The 22,411-nt window shown below is 30.7% G+C and overlaps 3 protein-coding genes across 6 annotated transcripts in view; 1 reads left to right on the top strand and 2 right to left on the bottom strand.

The window, feature by feature from the left end:
• The window catches only part of LOC124421868 (protein qui-1), a 51,511-nt gene extending 39,606 nt beyond the window's left edge, over positions 1–11,905 (bottom strand). For 2 of the 3 annotated variants that reach the window (XM_046957547.1, XM_046957543.1), the window contains exon 1: positions 11,757–11,905. The gene's annotated coding sequence lies outside the window, so the exon portion shown is untranslated. Of the gene's footprint in view, positions 1–10,927; positions 11,001–11,756 lie in introns of all 3 variants that reach the window. The other variant, XM_046957544.1, reaches the window with a different exon arrangement.
• Positions 11,906–12,226: 321 nt separating this feature from the next.
• LOC124421869 (protein transport protein Sec24A) lies at positions 12,227–22,353 on the bottom strand. 2 transcript variants are annotated; one of them, XM_046957551.1, is made up of 17 exons: positions 22,216–22,353; positions 18,809–18,978; positions 17,386–18,722; positions 17,135–17,296; positions 16,951–17,066; positions 16,783–16,885; positions 16,585–16,711; positions 16,343–16,452; positions 16,019–16,250; positions 15,777–15,934; positions 15,468–15,693; positions 15,060–15,389; positions 14,885–14,995; positions 14,637–14,809; positions 14,201–14,536; positions 14,028–14,131; positions 12,227–13,919 (listed from the first exon to the last, which is right to left on the bottom strand). In XM_046957551.1, the coding sequence occupies exons 2-17, from the start codon at positions 18,954–18,956 to the stop codon at positions 13,808–13,810; spliced, it is 3,885 nt and encodes a 1,294-aa protein (XP_046813507.1). In that variant the 5' UTR covers positions 18,957–18,978; positions 22,216–22,353; the 3' UTR covers positions 12,227–13,807. The 2 variants fall into 2 exon arrangements, with proteins under 2 accessions (XP_046813507.1, XP_046813506.1); XM_046957550.1 differs by lacking the exon at positions 22,216–22,353 and adding an exon at positions 19,800–19,955.
• On the top strand, positions 20,248–21,829 carry LOC124421878 (GSK3-beta interaction protein). The gene has a single exon (XM_046957567.1). The coding sequence runs from the start codon at positions 21,080–21,082 to the stop codon at positions 21,428–21,430; it is 351 nt and encodes a 116-aa protein (XP_046813523.1). The 5' UTR covers positions 20,248–21,079; the 3' UTR covers positions 21,431–21,829.
• Positions 22,354–22,411: the final 58 nt, after the last annotated feature.

Here is a 22,411-nt window from a genome sequence, read left to right as displayed (position 1 = left end):
TATATTTTATCTCTCCTCGCTTGAATCGTTATCTTTTGTGATATTTCTCTAGTTCTATCTTATCTTTTTAGTTTTTATTGTGATATAAAAAATTTTATACTAAAAGAAAAAAAGGAAGAAAGAGAGAGAGTGAGAGAGAGAGAGAGAGAGAGAGAGAGAGGCAAGAATACATTATTGTCGATAAAATTACATTCGAATTGTAATGTATTAGAAATTTTGTAAATCACACCAGTCTACGAGGTCAAAAGTTCACCGGTTCATCCGCAGTAACAGCTGGTTGAACGTTCGGACCTATAATTCAATTAGTAAACGTTGATAAATAAAAAAGCGCGAAGGTTTTAAATATTCTAATTCATAAATGCGAGCTTAATAAATATAATACTTTAATGTGAATATAAGCTCTTATTTATTCTCTTCTTGCAAATACATACATATACGTGCATACATCAGCTTTGACTTTGTTCCCTTTGAAAAGGTTCTCTCAATAAACCTTGGGGCAAAAGTTACATTACTCGTTTTATGTCGATTATCACTTGCTCCTACGTTTGACATTTTCCTATGCTCTAAATGCAACAGTTGCAGCGATCGACCGAGAGAATACATTTGGTTGCATGGACCAATATGGATCGATCGCAATGTATTCATGAACGTCGTAACAACAACCTGAGTATATTTCTTTTCCTTTATCAAATTATCGATGCCTTTGCTTAACAATAAATGAACAAACTTCGATAAACGTGCAATCAATATTTCAAAATCAATTGAACTAATAGAATTTTATTATCAACACGGTAGACTTTAAAATTTAACTTTTTCTTCTGTTTTAATCAAGATTGTATTTTGTTATTAACGAATTAATGACAAAATCGATATAGATAGAACAACTTTGTTTAATCCGACCATTGAATTAATTAATATCGACTTAAACTCGTAATGCATAACAGATATGAACGAATCAAGAGGATTTCTGTTTTATTGTTAAAACCAACCTTAATTTATCTCTCATGAAAATGAAGAGATATGTGGCTTATGTGAGATAAAAAATATAATAGGAAAAATATTTGTTTCGATGGTAATGTATTTATTGTTTTTTTTTTCGTCACAGTGTTTCTACACGCTTTTCATTTCAACCGAAACAAAAGTAAATAAATTACATAATAACGTTTAACGAATTTCTCTCAGAGAATAAAAATATTGGATATATAATATACATATATTCTAAGACATAATAACTTTATTTGAAACATTAAATACTTTTCAAATAATCCGTCTCTTTATTTCTATATATAATTAATAAATTTCTATATATATATATATATATATATATATATATATATATATATATATATATATATATATATGTGTGTGTGTGTGTGTGTGTGTAATTAATAAAAATTTTCTATGATCAAACTTCAGATATATGTAAATATTATCGCACTGCGTCAACAAATTTTGTTTACATATATTGACAAATACTAGAAATACGTTTGGTTAACCAACGCCATATCCACGGAAATTTCGAGGTTGTGGCTAACGACAGAGGAGATTACCATCTAGACCATGCCGTAGTTAATTCCATTGTAAGTTCTCTAATCTCATATAACTCAATTAATGGTGGATGCTGGGTAAAGGCGTTTGCTGTCTCTTATCTTCTATACCTCTATCCTGACAGAAAGTATAATGAGGGTAACGAAAATAACAATGTTAATTTGCGAAACAAAGAATTAAATAGTAAAATTTTCGACAAATTAATATGCTAATTGTATGTTTCCAATTATATAGTAAAGGAAAATGTATTTAATAAAACTTATATATTAATACATTTATAAAAGAAGAAAAATATAAGAAGATACGTAGAAATCTATCATAACAATTAACGACTAAATTGATTGACTTATCGGGACGGTCTTGAACGAACCTACAACAAGATATTTCGACAATATTGCCAAGAGCACAAATCGCTGTTACATGAACCATGTTACGGAAATTGTGTTAGTAACTACGATGTACCACGGGTGAAATCTGCAAAATCCATTTTGGGGGCAGTTAACGCTAACGAGCCATCAAGACGAAACGAGAAATGAAACGGTAAGATGAGTAATGTTGAAACATCGAATGATCGTAATATCGATTTTTCGTGAACATCGAACTGACAAATCAAAGAATCAAATAGGGAAAGGGAGAGAGAAAACGGATTTAAACTTCTCTTGTGTTAATGGGTCAATTAAAATAAAAAATATCTATTACGTGATATCATCAATAGATTCGAATCCAAGCCGATCATCATTGGTTCTTTATAATTATACTCGTTAATTTTATTCTAGAACGACTGACGATGTAAATGGGAATAAAATTAAAAACAACACTATCGTCCTATTAATTAATATTGTAACATCGTAAGATATCGCATTACCAATGTCCTATATATATTATATTTATAGTATAATACAAGTGAGATTAGTTACCTAAATAAAAAAAAAGCATTTAAGTATTCCTCAAGGGCTAAGAGAATTTCCCATTACGGAAATTCTTACGTTAATCGATAATCTTTATTGTGAACTATTTAAGTTAAGTAATTATTGCACAAACTTATTATCCATATATATACGTTAAAACAAAATTATATTCTAATCTTTTATAAACATCATCCTTTATATCATTTTTATTCATTTTTTCTTTTTATAAATTTATCATGTATTTTATTGTATGAGATTTTGAAATTATTCGGAGAAAAATTCGTTCGAAAAGCATTATGAAAAACGATTCTTTTATTCCTTATCAACTACTCACATACATCAACCTGCCTGCACTTTTCTGATATTCTTTTTCTTTCTTTCTTCTTCTATTGTTTATAGCAGAAGAGACGACACTCCATATATAACATGCAATATTCCAGTTGTCTACCAACACTCAACTCCGGCGAAACAACCGGAGACGGGTTGTTCAAAATGGCGCGTGGAGATTCACCATATAGGGATTCCTAAATATATATGCATATGATCGTGGTAGGAGAAGCGTCGAATGCAAATAACCTTTACGTCAGTAAGCTGTCACGAATGGTTGCGAGTTAAACGGGGAGTGATTTCAGAATGTTTTCTCTCACTTTTTGGTTATCATCGTTAACGGAAGCTTCTACTTCCGGTCGATATATTCAGGCTACTACCAACGAGAGACCTTTCAAATACCTTAACTAAGTTTTCAGCCATATAATTGTGCAACATTGATTGTAGCAGCACGAAAGTATACATATGTATACGTAGTATAGATTATATATATACGGCTAAGGTTCTTTAAACTTTTTATACACGGAAATGCACTTTCGTAAAGGACTTCTAAACTCGCCTAAAGTAAACGTGATCACGTAACTCTTTCATTACGTGCTAGTTTTATATTACCAATGAAAAAAATACTAAGCTTTATTTGTCATGTTAAATCACAATGTATATCGTCTATTCATTATATTCTCCCCCATAAATATATTTTTACTAGCAATTTATCGGAAAAAAGAAATAGATAATAAATAAGAAAGGATGAGAGAGAAAAATAAATATATTCAATGCTTTCGCAACATTTCTATTATCTAACATCGCAATAAAAAGGATGATTCATTTGGAAAAGTCGAATACAGACAAATCGATATACCAATAGATACATGTAAATCCTTTCCATTTTCGCAGTTAATCCTGCTTTCTCTATTCTAGTTCCTCTCTCATTCTGCATCCATCATCGAACGATCTCGTCGAATGAGTTGCGTCTGACTAGTACGAGTCAACACTACTGCCAATTGGAAAACGTAACGAGTAACAACTATGTCTCTCGTCGATTCTATGTCGCTTTTGGTTCTCTCTACGATGAAATCGATGTGGATATACTAACGTGAAAAATCAATAAAAAGAACGTCGAACGTTCGAATAAAAAATTACTTTTTCCCTACATTGACTAATTCTGAGATAATTCTTATACGAGGTTACGTATTGAAACATAATTAATAATGAAAATCTCGTATAGAGAATTTGACGCTTTAGTTGATGTTTCTGTACTTCGTAACGTTCCTGTAACATGTACCGGCTGCTGCTGGCTAGCCATTGTATCATTATACAGCAGGAAGTTACGATGAGTAACACCCGAGATGAACCACCCGCCTCTATGCTTGCTTTAGTTCCCCAAATGAAACACTTTCACCGTTATCGTAATAAATATTAGAAGGAAAACTCATGCTATTCGTACTACGTTAGACGCTATCAGAAATGACAAGAAAAGAACATTAATTCAAATTCTTTCCATTGAACTCTGTTCGTCTTTCCGATGGAGAAAAAGAGGAAAAAATAAAATAAAAAAAAAAAAATAAATAAAAAAAAAAAAGAAGAAAAAAGAAAAAAGATCACTTTTCAAAAATTGTCTATACAGTAATATACTATATTTGTAAAATTCTCTATAGAGTGATCATTCAGTCGTCAAAATCTTTAGTTTCGTTAGAGTCTCTTATTGCTTTTAATATCTTCCCACGCAAACTCGTATTCCCTTTTTCATTTTATACGAAATAAAATCGTCGAACTTTATTCTCTAATTTTTGTACGTTCCTCACGGAAACGCAATATCAATGTCACGAGATATTTCGTGAGACGTAGCTAATACAAAGCAAAAGGTCAGACCGCGTCATTACAAAAGGAAAGTCAACGATATGACCTTACGATAGGACCGTGTCGATCGTCGTTCAATCGAGACAACGCGGATCACGATAGTGTCGTCTTTCTTCCATCGTACCTTCATACCCATATAAAGCCCTTCGAGCTCACAGCGGGTTTTCTCAAGGTCTAATAAGTCCTTCCCATCAATTTGCTTCCTTCACCAACACCCTTCTCCATTCGCTCTTCTTCCCCTTTTGTTCGTCTCCGCACTCGATCGTACATCACCTCGTAACTGTGGCTCCTGTGAAAGCTTTCTACCAATCGAACGATCGTTTTCAAAGAAGTATACGGTCGCATCGTTCAAATCGATTGCCACCGATTATACTCAAATCCATTACTCTCGCGTTCAGATTTTCTGAACGTTTCAACTAATCGATACGACACTGATCTTCGAACGTTGTTTCTTTCAACGAAGAAGGACAAAAAAAAAAAGAAAGGAAAAAAGAAAAGGAACGTAAATAAGTAAAGTTTGCATTTACGAAGACCCAGAGTGAAACGCAGAAAAATCCATTACGTTCCACATTGATACAGGATGGACCAAAAGTTCCTAGGTGAGTTTAAAAATCAATTAGGGAACTTTTCTTGAAACTTGTTAAACTTGTAATTAGGCTTAGTTTTATAATCTAAAAAAATATATATGTATATATATATATATATATACCTAAAAGATAAACCTAAAAAGTCTCGACAAAGATTGATGGATTTTGTAAAATTATCTAAGTACATTTGGCCAACCCTCTTTGAATATAACATATATATAGTAAATATAATTTAATTGATGCGAAATGTAAATTGAATATCTTTCATTATAACAAATTATTCATAAAAATACGTCTACGAGGAAATGAGCATCGATTTTTTTATCTAGAAAAAAGTTTTTTTTAGCAAAACGAACGTACAAAATGCAAACCGTTGAGGAGTTTCCAAAGTTAATACGTTTCAACACGGCCGCGAGCAAATTTATGCACCATACGAATTCATAATAGCCGTTATACTTTTTCCCATTATTTTATTCGCCATTCCAAAAATGACACGTTTCCCGGGCTAATTGGATTTCTCGAGGTTCGTCGAAAAGGTCTAGAAAAGTCAAATATCGGAGCGCAAAAGTTACCTTGGTATTTAATCACACGTGATGGAACTAAATGGATGAAGGACGATCGTGTGAAATAAAAACACACGCGCACGGGCACACACAAACACACACACATGAACGCACACGTACGCATACATAAAGAAAAAGAATTTTATCTGCCGATAAAATGTAAACTCTCGCGCCCGATCGATCAATAATATTATTTATACGATAAAACCCAATATTTAAGCTCGAATATATATCGTATATGTATATATATATATGTATGTCTGTATATATACGAATACAGACATTTTAACAAATGTTCCTGTAGCGTTATCCTTCTTTTCCGAATAATTCTGATACCGTGTACATGTATTCACGTGTACATACATACACGTGCATATACATATATACAAGTTCCATATCGTATATACGTATTGTGTGTGTGTGTGTGTGTATGTGTGTGTGTGTATGTGTGTATTCCAGTGATAAACGACCGCGTGTGTAATGTTCCACGGAAACCTTTTACTTCCACTTCTTCAGGATATTTACACGCATCTATAGACGTACACAATGGAACGAACATTTGCAAGGGATCGACCTCATTATTTGGCTAAAAGCTTCGCGTTACACCGAGATGATTCGTTGAAACAGCTTCGTGCTTGAGAAATCTAACAGTACACATCTAGCTAAATGCATATGTACATATGTAGTAAACTATATATTTTGGAGATAATTATAAATACTTCAGAATGGTACAATCTCACATTTCGATTTAATTTCGATTTGATGTAAATACTGGGAGAGGTTAAAAGTTTCTTAATGATATTAAATAATCAATTTACTCTTGTTCGAGACTTTTTAAGATCATTTTTTCTTTTTTTCTTTTTCTGTTTCTTTTTTTTTTTTTTTTTTTTAGTCAAATCGTAAAATTACAAGCCAAATTTTTGTATAACTGCAAGGTCTAATTATAAGCCTAAAAGGATTCGAAAATGTATAATTGATTTAAAAAAATTGCTTAACAACTTTTTTAATTTGCCTGAAAACTTTTTATTACGACGATTTATACGTACGTAATAAATTATTGAATATTATTAGAATTTGTATAATATACTTAAGGACACTTTTGTTAATACGATTCGGAAAATTGGTTAAAAGTTAGTTACAGGTAAAATCGCGCATACTGCTTCGCTAATTGTAAGTTCGAGAAAGGAATAAGCAGCAGTAAGGTGTTAATTGTATTTGACGCTTTACCGCGTTGCACGCTCGCTTGTCTCTCAAATGTTTGCATGGATAGTAAACAATCTTGCTTACGGCAGACACGCACACACATGAATACAATATACATGGCCAACCGCTTTGCATCTGAGCTAGAATACATGAGCGAGGACAAACGAATAATCAGAGCGGATGATACGTAAGCGAGTAGATATATATATATATATATATGTATGTATGGATATAATCGTTGAAAAATAAGAAAAAATGTGTAATATAAAATAGAAATTTTAATTAATTCTCTTTGAATCCATTGCAATTTCATTGTTATTGAGAGAGAAAGAGAAAGAGAAAGAGAGAGAGAGAGAGAGAGAGAGAGAGAGAGAGAGAGAGAGAGACAGAGAGAGAGAGAGGAGAAAAAACGAAAGAATAATATTCTCAAAAAATGCAGAAGTATACATGGAAGCTGTGGATATTAATGCCTCGAGCGAAATCGATGACAATAATGTCGATCGCAACTAGAGTTTCGCGATATAGAAAATTTTTATCATCTAAAAATTTTTGTCATACGACGAATTTTAAGAGCGTATATATATTGCTTGCTCGAAAGGCCACAGTCGATATATTCCTGCGATATTATATTCTCCGAGGATGTAAATAGGTTCTTTATATATAGCTCGATATCCTAGAAAATTGAATTTATCCTATCGTACCTTCGATATCTGCATGTAATATAAGCACAAAAATGATCTGCAAAGTGTGTGCATTCTTTTTTCTTTTTATCTTTTCTTTCTTCTTCTTTTTCTTTTATTTATAAAAACAACAAAGTATATATCTATTTTGGATATGATCGGAAAATTTGAAAATATCAACGAAAGATTTAATTAGCAAGGAAATAATAAATATTCGATTAAAGATTTCTAATTTTTTATTCGAACGTCTATTATCATTATTTAACTTCTTAATTCGACCATATCTAAATACGTTTATTGAAATTGTGAATAATTAATTACGTGGATCGCATCCATTTATTTCAGTATACCCAAACACTATAGCATTGGTTAATTTAAGAAATGGAAAATTTCAAAATTAAACCACTATCCAAGCTCTCGCGTCTATTTTCAAAGCTACTTTTTCTACTACTTACGTGAATTGACTGGTATACTACGTATAGAACGACTATCCTCGTAAAAAATTCACTTTGTATCAGAATGAACGATGCGGATACGGCCTAATTAAATTAATTATTTAACTGCCAATACGAAAGAGTATATGTATATATATATATATATATATATATATATATATATATATATATATATATGTATGTATGTATGTATGTATGTATGTATGTATGTATGTGTATGTATATATGTATATCGATCAATCACCGTCGGATTCATTTACGTTCGTAAAAGGTTTAAACGAACTGCCGGATTGACAGTTCGAAAAACGGAAAAATGTAACAAACTATGCGCTATGCTGAAACTATTCCTCGATATTGTAAAATCTCGTTCACATGTAACTAATCGTTAAATTCAACTGTTTTTACCTTTATTTCAAGTGAAAAAACTGGTTGTATCGTGTTAAAAAAAAAAAAAAAAGAAGAACGATAGATATATAGATAGATAGATATATAGATATAGATGGAGAAAGAGATAGAGAAAAAAAAAGTTAAACTATTAAATTCGAAAATTCGAAGTAAGATAAATTATCCGAAATACTTCACTATTCTTGAATGAAACTACAAAAAGGAAAAGCATTTGGGTTTGGTGGAAATGGGGATTCTAAAGGTGGTTCTTCATATTTCAAGGAGAGCTGAGATGAAATTCTTTTGCACGAACTAGAGAGAAAGAAAAGAAGACAAAGAAAGAAAAAGAAAGTAAACGGAACTCACGAGCAGGATAATGCAAGGCGGAATGACGCGCCATCATAGCACCGAGTGACTAATGATGGAGAAATCTTTTACGAACAATAATGATCATAAAAAGTAGATGAAAATATCTACGACGTTGGGATTCATCGACTTTTACTGATTGTGAGTTGCTCTTTACTCTTTCTACCCTCGTTGGAAGCGGATGAAATAGCAAAGAGCTAAATGTTCTAAGCATGCCCTTGAATCACACACACTCACTGACACATGCGCGCACGCGCATACACACACACACACATTCATATACGAGACCCCTATTTAGTTTATAGATAACATGAACGACGGACAGTTCGCTAATTAATAGCACTAATTAAAAATGTTTCTATCGTTTGACTTGTCGCGCCTTCACATTTTACAACAGTTATATTTTGTTAACTTTTCATCATTCATATTTCTGACACTTGAGAAAACTCATATGCATAACGATAAATATTAGCAATCGGTATTTTACATGAAAAATTAAAAACGATTATGGTCGTCGACAATGTTTACAGTAATTTAGGAAAGGATACGTCGATACGATCGGTGATTCTTCCAGCAAGCAAAAGGATCGTGTTACTATCATAAAATAGGGCCGTTCGATATATTTGATGTACATACATACACACATACATACATACAAATATACATACATACATACATATAAAGATACATACGTAAAGCCTCAGTTAGGACATTTCTTTGTTCCTCTAATCGATTCGGTCGATATCGCGAGACACGCGCAAATTGTAGATAAAATGCGTTTAGGAATTCCACCGATTCTCTTCCTCTCATTCATTCTTTACATCTATGTGTGTATATATATTTTTTTAAATATAATATATATAATATATTATATATGCATATATATATATCGTATATATCGACGGTAAACTACAGGGCAACTATGTATTTTCTTAATGATTCACTCAAGTATTAAAATGAAATCAACTCACAGACCTTCATTGTCGTTTATAATCGAGAAACTTTAGTTCGTTTAGTTCGCAATTAGCACAGTTGAGAATACCTATGTTCATAGATTGTCAAAAGGTTTCGAAAAGAAATAGATAGAGAGATAGAGAGATAGAGAGAGAGAGAGAGAGAGAGAGAAAAAGAGAGAGAGAGGAAGAGAGAGAGAAATGAAGAAGAATAACTACAAAGAAGAAGAAACAAAAAAATGTGGGAAAGTCATTAAGGAGTTTGATAATACCAATCGAGGAGAGAACCCACAAAATTATAATTCAAAGTACAAAGTAGATAATTCACCATTTTGCGACGAGTATTATAAAGATCGTATTTTACGAGAGATCCATATATACTCTAGTGTATTCTATCTTCTAGATATTAAGTGTGTATGTATGTATGTATGTATGTATGTATGTATGTATGTATGTATGTATGTATGTATGTATGTATGCATGTATGTATGTATGAATATATGTATGTATGTATGTATGTATGAATGTATGTATGTATGTATGTATGTATGTAAGTATGTATGTATGTATGTATGAATGTATGTATGTATGTATGTATGTATGTATATATGTATATATGTATGTATGAATGTATGTATTTATGTATGTATGTATGTATGTATGTATGTGTATATAGCTACACCATTAATCGGAGATAACAGTAAAAGTTTTCACTTAACCAAAGCTCTCATCGATAATATATTCATGTCTATCGTATCCGTTAAGTAACTTTTAGATGATAAATACTTCTTACGTGTGTATTAGAACTTTCACGGATAATTGTGAGGTTTATTGTACGTATTTATATCTACTATATATATAGTTATCTACGTTACCTAGCTATATATAGTTATATAGTTACGCATATTTATCCCTTAAAAAAAAAAGAAAAGGAAAAAAAATATAGGGACTTAAAAATTATTAAACACATTACGATAATTATTGTGCCAAATAATTCGCATTATCCTATAATTATTAAGTTGCCAATTAATGATTTATTCGAATATTTATGTATCAGAAACATAAGTCGTTTTAATCACGTTACGGAAGAACTTACATGTCATTTTGATTAGCCGTTATTATATATTGTATTGCGCCCTGTAGCTGCCTTTAATTATCGGGTGAATGAACTAAATGCAAAACACACAGAGAAACATTAATTTCTCGTATACTTTATATAATGGCAAAAATGCAATAAAACGCATATGAGAAACATACGAAAGCGGATATAAAGTAAACAAATTACTTCCATGAGTATTTTACGTATACATTGAAGCGCGTATTTGTATATCATGGGATAGAATTTACAAAAAATGCATACGTAAAAATAGGGATACTCATTTAGGAATAAATTATTAAAGAATAAATTAGTAGACGAAAAAGCAAGCTTATTACTTAGAAATATTCGTACGTTTAAACGCGTAATGATTGTCAGCTTTCGTTGATTGCTATTCCGTTTATCAAAAAATTCAATAAATTTAATTTATCTGCGAACAATGCTATTCAAAGCACGTATTCGGCGAAAATATTACATGTGTACATGTATATGTATATGTATATGTATATGTATATGCATATATATATGCATATGTATATGTATATGTATATGTATATGTATATGTATATGTATATGTATATGTATATGTATATGTATATGTATATGTATTGTATACACATATGTACACACACACATACACACATATAATGTAACTACTGTTACAATACTATGAATTTAAAAAAAAAAATGTAAGAATGATTATAAAACTTGAAAAATTTTAATAACAATAATTACTTTAAATGTAGCATATATATATATATATATATATATATATATATGTAGCATATATATATAAATATTGAATACTCGTGATCAAAACAAAACTTACCGGATCGTCGTATAACTGCTATGACAGAGGCTCGCCTCCTCTCACCAACTACGGCACCACTACTGATAACAAAATCAAACCGCATACGCGCCGTAGCACCGACGCCATTAGTGCTGCCACCTATGCGCGACTATCGATGCGCCGTAACGTACGCCTTCTTGGAGGTAAAGATAAAAAGAAAAACAAACAAAATAGATAAGAAATTTCTATAACAAAATTACAAAATATGTACTGATAAACTTGTAAAATTTATTGATTAATATAATTAAGAAAAATATGAAGAGATTATTAAAAATATTAATGCAGCTATGAAAGTAATCCCGCGAAAAAAATAAAAAATGAACAAAAATTTGAAAATCATTAGATATACATTTTTTGATTTTACTACTTTGTTTTTAAAAGCATATAGCAATAGATATTAAAATAACTGACATATAAATATTGGCTTGGGTGAAATTATACTCAATATGTACTCATTCATCCCATATAATGTGTAATTTATATTTATATTTATATATATATGTCTATATATATATATATACATACACATATAATTTTTCATAGCTTAATAATAATCAATATTCGACAATAATCAATGAATCAAATAACATACCAAAATGAATGGTCCGTGTCAGGCTATTGTGACCATTGTCATTTGAGGCCATTACATGAATTATAACGATTGAACTTCGGACACACTGTGGGACATTTTTTAGCCCTCTGTGGGTACATATAACAATTGATATTTATTTCACTGCAAATTCTCCCGAAAAAAACTGAATTTTCCTACTATGTATACATGGAAAAGTTTTTATTTGGCAGCATCGATTACAGGAGAGATATGAAGTGTCATAAATATCAAATCCAAATATTGCTTCATATATATTTTTGAAACTGCCTGCCCTAGAATAAATGGCTCTTTGATGAAATTTTCAACTACCTGCAATATTTTACATACATATTATTTATAGTTCTATTTGAGCACCTAATAAACTATACCTTTTTAATTTGCATTGATGCACTTCATATGCAAGACACTCGTAAGAATCATTTAACCATTTATATATAATGATTATTTTGTAATCATATTTTACATTTTCATATGAACGTATTATATCAAGAAAAAAAAACTCACACACACAATCCTTTGTATATTAACTTTACATTCTTTTCAAAATTTTAATTAATTAATGCAAATAATGAGTATATAATATGAAAAATATTATGTTTAACTTGTAGATGCCATTGTAAATATCAGGTTAAAATAACACGATACCAATATTCATAAATTCACAAAAATTTCAATAAATCTAATGGAATTATAGTAAAACTTATATATAAATTTTCTTACTTCGCTATATATATTAACTGCCATGCCAAAATAACGGATTAACAATCCAATCACATAAGATAAAAACAGATGGCTAGAATATTTTCCTTAAAAATTAATAACAACAACAACAAATGAAGACTTTCCGTTAAACCGTGTATATAGCAAAAAAAAAAAAAAGAATGAAACCTGCAAAATTCATCAGAACATGTTTGGTTATTGTATTAAAAATATGTATATATGAAGAGAGAGAGAATAAAAATGGAAAAAGCAATGCATAAGACATACTAGGTATCTGATATAACATAAATTTACGTGACATACATGATATTTGGATCTATGATATTTCAATTGATACATTGTAAGAATATGGATAGTAATAATAATTACAATCTATTACATTTAAATGCGTCAACGTATTTTTTTTTTTTTAACAAGGCTACGGTTACTTTTTTGTATGACATGTTTATAATTATCGTCTGTTTACTATGCAGCAGCAAACTGGAACACTTACGCGTTACCGTGCTATCTGAATGAAAAATGTAGATGATACTTGATAGGGAAAATCACATCCTGTTCCTGAGCACAGTTTGCCACTTACGATTTGCACTTTCACTGTGTCAATAACAATATTTTCGCTATTCTTCCATAATACATTTATGAAAAAATTCAAATTATTTGATATAACTCTTTCATATTCACTTATTACTCAAATTATCCACTACTTCACTTGAGTTTTTAAATGCTGCAAGAATTCATAATAACTAAGGGCTGATTCGAATCTGTCCTCTACTAATTGTTCCACAAATAATGTCCTGAAATGACTGTCATCTCTAAAAATTAAATATACACACACACATATATATATATATATATACATTAAAAAAAAAGAGTAATAAATATTGTTATCAAATGCATAAAAAATGTAATAAATGCATTACCGAATAATTTGCACGGATGCATAATACGGTTTTTCTTCTTGCAGACTAAATACAAAATGGCGAAGTCTCTCGTTCTCTATAGTGTCAAGTTCGGGTAATTCGTACTGTAAATAAATGACAAATAATATAAGATTCTAAAATATATACCAGCCAATTCCTTTGGAAAAACTTACAAATTCTTCTGGTATAGCGGAAAATGCTGAAACGCCAAGTACATTACAACAAAACAATGAGTGAATATTTTTCCCCACATATATAAATATTTTATCTCCAGCATCCATAAGAAATGCACCTCTTGAATCTATTTTCTCAGCAGATAAATGTAACCTAGGAGGTTGTGGGCAAACTTTGCCATCTATATCCATTGAGTTTTTATCGTCAAGCACGTGTACAGGATAAAGATCTGGATATACCATTTGTATAAGTTGTAAAATTGGTAAAGTTTTTAATTGGCACATAGCAAATACTCGATCGTCCAATCGCGTACTTGTGCCTGATCTAAAAGCAATCTGTGGAAAAAAATTAAATTCATTAATAATGATGATAATAATAATAATTAATAATTAATCTATAACAAGAATAATTTCAATTGAAATAGCAATCACTTACGCATTTAAGCAAAGCAATAATGTATAAAGGTAACAATTTGAGACTGCTTGGCGCCAAAAGTCCACCTGACCCAACAGACTGCGATAATTTGTAAGCAGACAGAACATCAATTGCTACGTTTATCAATGCATCCCTTGCATCCGACAATGAAGACTGTTGTGATCTATCCACAGCTGTCATATAATTTATATAATAAATAAGATTTCTTTATATTAAATTTGTCATAATATGATTACTCTTTCCCATACCCATTTTCGATAATAATCCTATTATACATTGTTGATCCGCCGAATGAAGGATATCTGTTAAACTGGAAACCACTGGTAAGCATAATGTATGCACTCGAATTCTTCTTTCACCTAAAATATATTATAAATTACATGTAAAAGAATTTTACAGAAAGATAAATACCATTTTTCTTACCTTTACTTGATGTATACAATAGTGCTGCTTGGAAACAAACGTTTTGAGTTTCAGCAAGACTCTCTTCGATTGAAATTTGCATTCCAAATCCAGCATCTGGATTTACATTCGGTAAACTTAGTAAATCGGTAGAGCGGACAAAGAAATTGCCATGGAAAGTATGAATACTAAGGCCACGTGTACAACGTATTCTCATTACAGCTTCAAATCCTATCTTTCGAGTTAGATAACGTCGTAATATCCGCTCCAATGACTCCATATGTTGAAGCTTAGACGATCGAAACAGTGGTAAATGAAATATACAACCACCAGAAAATTTGCACATACCAGCTGCAAAAAACAAACTTTATTTATTAATAATTGATTTAATAGTAAATTAATTTATTGTATTTGTTATTGTATACATACAAAGCGTTGCCAAATCGCTGTATTGACTATTTAATAAAAACAAATCAACTGCGATTTGTTGCCCACTACAGTCTAATGCTAATCTTTTATAAAAATCAGTTGCTGGATTCAAATGAGGCACATCTTTACTAGCTCGAACATTTGGATCTTCTCTTGATTGTAGAGCACCAGGTCCCATATTTGGTAAACATGTTTGAAATACAGTCATTCTTCCTCCAGTAGGTGACTAACATAATAATAAGCAAATAAATATTAAAAAATTGTAAAGAAACATAATAAAGTTTACTGGTATATACTATAGGACTGTACCATCAATTTGTATGCCGCTTGTAAAGCAGCTCCTAATGCACTATTTGTATCATGAGTACCCTGGAATTTAGTTGGCAATTGGGCTAACAAATCTTTTACTAACTCTTCCCGTTCTTTAAGATTAACAATTAAATTGTCTGGGCATGGAAGGAAAACATCTGAAAATATATCATCATATGTTGAGATTATATATCTTTTTTTCCATTCAATGAATATTTTTTTATCTTATTTAAATGTCTTACCATCCACATCTAGCATAATCATTTCATGAGGCTGTGATACATTGTCAGGCATACTGAAAAAGTGTATTGTTGAATCTACTGCCAAAAATCCAATTTGTGTTCTTCCATCACCTGGTAATCTTGATAATTCGTCAGTTATTGTGTTACATACTACAGTGAGATAACCACTTTCCACTGCAAGTCTTGAAACATCCAATATAAAAAGATAAACTGCTGGCTGCGGGGGACGGAGCTATAATAAGAATAAAAAAAAAAATAAATAAATATAACAAAATAGAGTATATCAAAGTGCAAGTATATTGTTAAAAATATAGTGATATATACCATATATTCACTAGGTGCGATAAATTCAATGGTACTTGTTTTGACTTCTGGCCTTCTGGATGGGTCCCCAAAAGATTGAGTTACTGGATCAAATTGAAACTCTCCTGGAACTATTTTACACATTATTATATATATAATATAATAAATATAACATTATATAAATATTATTAAATATTCTTAATATTCGAAAAAATATCATTTTATTGTTTACATATTTATTGTAAATAACGTGTATTACTTACGGTCATTTACTCTATAGCATAAATTACATTTCCATCTCTTGGAATCAACAAAGTACACAAATGGATTGATATATGTTCTGCAAATACGACAACGTACAATTGTGCTACACTGAATTACAGGTAATTGCTAAAAAGAAATTTTCATTATTTATTATATCATTACAAGTCGTCAAAATATTATTTTATCATATAACTTACGTTTAAATCTTTGAAAGGATGTATTAAAATCCCAAGTGGTAACCTTGACTTCTGCAGCAATGAATTAGTCTCAGGGATTTTTGTCAATGTACATCTAAATATACTGTAATAAAAACAATAAATAGATAGTATCAACATTTAAGTACTTAAAAAGTTTTATATACGTACTCTGGACTACAATTAACACTATCCAAAAATTCTTGATGTAATCTAACTTTTGGTGGCTCTACTTTTTCAGGAGGTAAAATGTTTCTAGTCTGTAGTAAATCAATGGATTCCATACCCTAAAAAATATAATTATTATAGTTGATAGTTTTATAAAGCAGAAGTGTCTGAAATATAGCTAACTTACCCATATTTTATTATAACCAGCCTGTGTAACTGACATTGTATTCATTTGTCTATTTAGTTGATTCATTTGATCAGGATATGATCCAGGGTATCTTACAGACATTGGATCTAAAGGAATATTAGATAATTGTCCAGGATATGGTGGTTGTACATCATATTTACCCTATTAATGAATATAATGATATAAAAATGATATAAATAAGTATAATTTATAAAAAAAATTAAATGTATATATATGATTACAATCCGTACCAAATGTTGCCCTGCAGGGGGTGGCATAGTTATCGGCTGCCTTATAGAAGATAAACCAGGATTATTAGAAGGTTCACTAAATCTTGGAGGTGTCATTACAGAGCTTGAGATATTGGCAGTGCTTGGTGGCATTTGTGTTCCATAATAATTTTGCGCATAATTTCTTTGGCTAGTTAAATTTGGTTGACTACCATACATATTATGACTCGGTTGTGAAGTTGATCCCTGCCCAAGTAAATCTGCATGACTGCCAAATGTCTGATTTTGTACTGTTGACTGTAATGAATGTAAAGACTGCACTCTTGATTGTGGTGGTAAATTATCCTGAGCTCCTGTAATGTTTCTTGATCCAGACATATTTGGACTATAAAGAGTATGTTGAGTTTGTTGTTGTTTAACAAATAAGTTTTGCATACTAGCACTGGAATTATGCGCAAATGATGGCACATTTTGTGTATTGCCTTGTACATTCTGAGGACTGTTGAAAATATTTTGCTGACTTCCATATTTAGGCTGGGACAAATAACTCTGCAAATTTTGAGGCGATGCAAAATTTACAGGCTGTCTCTCAGAATTAACATTTTGAGATGTATTTCTCAAAACTGTTGAGTTAGGATTACGTTGATTCATCATTTGAGGAGAATGGCTAGGATTTATAAGTTGTGGCATAACATCTTGATTTTGAGTAGTTGTAGGTATATTCAAAGATTCATTCCGACCACTCTGATTAAATGAAGATACATTCATGCTAGATTGTCCCAAAGAGTGTCCAGATGGATTTTGCATAATAGAAGGCTTTTGACTTGCATTATCAAAGTTTTCAAATATTGCAGGTACATAACTTGTATCACTTAATAGGCCTGTAGTCTGAGAAGTAGATGTTCTTTCAATTATAGTAGATTCAGTAGAAGGGAAATTAGCAGTTCCCTTTTTACCATCGGATTCTGATAATGTATTATGACTTGAATTTGTTGGTGAGACTTGAGTTATAGAAGGCATATTATGTGAATTAACATCTTGACTTCCTTGTACATTTGAAGACAAACTAACAAATGCAGAAGAGGCATTGCCAGTATTATTCAGAGGAGCAATATTTGTGGCACTAGAATTGAATTGGTTATGGGGATAAGGAATTGTGGCAGGATTACATTGTTGTGTTTGCGTAATAGTTGGTAAAGGAGGCCTAACATTCAAATGCATATTTTGCTGTCCATTAATCGGTGGCATAGGAGGTCTTGGTAATTGTGGTCTATATTGATTGTGTAAATATTGAGTTGGAGATGGATCTCTCGATGTTTCTCTTGATGGATCACGAGATGATTGTGATGATGGTGTACCTAAAAATTATTAAATACTATACAAATAAAATACTAATGCTTTTTTCTAACAATAAAGTTCATATCTGTTATTAACATGCACATACCAGTTAGATTAGAATGTGGTGATTGCATGCCGTTTTGTATATGCTGATTAACAGTAGATTGACCATTTACTATCGGTACTCGTTCACTTTTTAAGGAATTATTAGGATCTACATATGATTGATACTGATAATCACCTGGATGAGACATGTTGTTCTTTCTTTAAAAATCACTGAAACAAGGCGAAGTATGCAATCGCATGTTTTACAAAAAAGTGTTAGAAAATATCAATAAATCTTTAATACTGTTAATAATTTTTATTATAAAATTAATATATAAAAAAGAAAGAAAAAGTGTTCATCATAAAGAAAGAGTCTCATATATTTTTTTGATTAATACAATACCTTTCATATTTACAATTATTATTATCAAAAGTTACAAAAAAGATATTTATACAATCACAATAAGATGTTGTTTAAAACTAAATACATACTTATAAAATATACATATTAAACGTGAAATTCTCTTTATATAATTATACTTCATAATGGTAGAAAGAAAAAATGAAAGTTTATAAAATATAATTAAACTCGATTTTCTATAAGAAAATAGTAAATAGAGCATCTCATGATCAACCAATGAAAAGAAAAAGAGAAAATTTAAGACAATTATTATTAATGTGTTTCAAATAAATTAAGATGTAATAAATAATATCGTCATATTTAGCAATGGAATTGAGATTAAAGAAATAAAATCCAAAATAATGTCATCAAAGTATCGTGTCATCAGCTGACCTTTCAATAATTATGACAGTTCGAAACTAGAAATGTTCACGGAAAGGATTAAATATTCCAATATTGATCTTTTAAATTTTTCTTCAAAGAAATCTTTCCTACAATTAGATCTTTTCCGTTCAGACAAAGTAGGATATCTAGATGAGCTTTTGAGCACGCGCTCGAAAGGTTAAAACGTCATCTAGTAAAAAGCAGACCGACGTGTCTGACGGACAACCTTCGACTTATTTCGAATTCAATCATCAATCTTTCGGCTTACCTCCTCGATGAGATTCTTACAAAGAAGATCGACCGATCTTATATTTTCTCGATTACACAGCCGCACATCGCAAACATTAACAATAAATTTTACGTAAATCTTTTCACAAACGCAACTTATAAACGGCACACACAACATTACGTGGCAGAGTGAGCGACTGAAGCGACGTACTCTTCGATGTGGTAAGTATACGAACTAATAAGGGCGACGAATGAGGACGTCACTGACGTGAAAATCGAGGGTGTGTTCGATTACTGTGCTTTTCGATCAATTTAAATAATGCGCTACATTTAAATAATGCAATATTAAAAAAATAATAATAATAATAATAATAAAGAAAAATAGAAATGAAATCAATATAAATAATTTAAAAAATTACATTATTTTATTATACTTTATTCGATTTTATCGAGCTGAATAAATTACAAATTAGTATAACCTTACTATTGGCATAAATGATGAATACGTGTGTTTATTCAAATTGATAAGATATCGTATATCTATCATTTTTCATTTTGAAATGTTAACTTTTTCTTCACAGTTGTATTTTTAATGTACTTGTCAAGGAAATAATATAACCTCATTATTAATAAATTCTGTTGGATAAATTTTAAATTCCGCTTTCTAAACGACGTCATCCAGAACGGAAATTTTTTTAATTTGTATTTTCACTTGCTACATCAAAGTCAATTCGATTAACAAGTAACTTATATTGTTTATGTACATGTGTGTTTGTGTTTATATGTGTATATATATATACACACAGTATAAACATATATATGCATATATAAACATATATATATGTATGTGTATTGTATCTACGTCACTGCATTCGATGTATCGTAACCATGACTACGGGATAGATGAAAAAGAAGACATCACGTATAAAATGTAGATGTAGTAGTATGTAAAATATACGTACACGAATCAGTATTACGACATTTTGCATAAAACAGTTGTTAATGTCAAGGATAATAATATTTGTCAAAGTTTTCACCAGATTTTTAAGAGTACGACACTGTAGCCACCTTTTAAACGGAAATAATACACGAATAAACTTACGCAATTACCAATCGTGGTCTTTGACCCTGAATCTAACCTGTGCACGTGTTGCGTCGTGTGATAAAAACACGATTTTGGCATGAAACTATCTTCCTTCATCGATTGCCAAGAATCGAATTGTGACACTGCTAAAAATTGATTGATGAAAATCCAAAATAATTCTGACGGCGAATATCGAAATATATTAATGAAAGAATAAAATTATTAAAACGACAAATATGGAGAACAACGAGGATAAGATATTAGATGAGGAACAATGGAAGCTGGAAGCACAGGCTGTCATCAACGATATCAAGAATCACGTGAACGACGTAAAATTATCCGACAGATTGTGCAGTACGAATCGAGTTATCTATCTCAATTTAACAACATTGGAGAATTCAAAATTTTGCATTGAATTATCCAGTGCAGGTTTTACAATCGTTGGAAACGAACACGACGACACTTCCAATAAGGGAAATGAATATTTTGAAACGCCATACAGTTTATTGAATTTCACAAGTCCACAATATAGGGATTCATTCGGCAATTTGTTGTTAGAAAAATTAAACAAATTGAATCAAGAATAAAATGAATGATATTTTTAAAAAAAATATATATATTTATCTATATTATATAGTTCTGTTCGATTTTATCTTCTAATGATTTACGGTTTTTTCTTTTTTTTTTTTTTTTTTTTTCCAGTAAAATAAGATAATTATATATGAAAATAATATGTTACGTGACGTGATCAGAAACGCTACTTCTAGAAAACGAAGCATGCGGAATCTATAAAAAAAAAAAAAAGAAAAAATGGCGTTTGTCCTCGAAAATCGACAAAGTTCGTGCGACGTACAAGGACAGTACCGTAATTATTACGTTAATTATACAATACGGTTTCCATTGAAATGATATATCTTGTAAAACAAAACACTGGTATCTTTGTTAGTTGTGTATCATAAAGATAATATTCCATGAATTCTAACGAACATGTAAATAAGTTTTATTCTGGTATTTGTGAAAACATTATTTTTTTTTCCTTTTTTTTTTCCTATACTATATTCTTACATATCACATTCAATGATCATAATTTTATAAATATTAATATGTAGTAATCTTTAAAGATGCAGGACACGATCATCCTTTGCAAAAAATAATCCTTTTCGAAATTAATTTTTATTAAGAATATTTTTAACGATAAAATATGTATATCCTCTTGTCCTTCTTGCCGAGGAGGAAGGTTTTTTTTTATGAAAAGAAAAAAAAGAAAGAAAGGAAAAGAAAAGAAAAAATTATAAAATTTTAAATAATGATTATAATAATTTGTAATAATTTGTAATAATAGAGGTAACGAAGAATAGAACAAAGTACATACAACACTGACGTATTCTGCGGTAAACGCATAACTTTGCGTGTCCCTAGTAACAGCAGCCATTATCCCTAGAACTCGACGGATTCATCGACGCGTCCTCCCTACGTGCAAAGCCCATCATCTATCTTCCTCTTCTACCCCCTGCACTTGTCATTCTGTGGTTCGACGTATTACACCGCGAAATGAGACACTTTCGAAG

The sequence above is a fragment of the Vespa crabro genome, chromosome 2 (genome assembly GCF_910589235.1).
Source record: "Vespa crabro chromosome 2, iyVesCrab1.2, whole genome shotgun sequence".
Classification (NCBI taxonomy): domain Eukaryota; kingdom Metazoa; phylum Arthropoda; class Insecta; order Hymenoptera; family Vespidae; genus Vespa; species Vespa crabro.
This window is presented reverse-complemented; position numbering and strand designations above follow the sequence as displayed.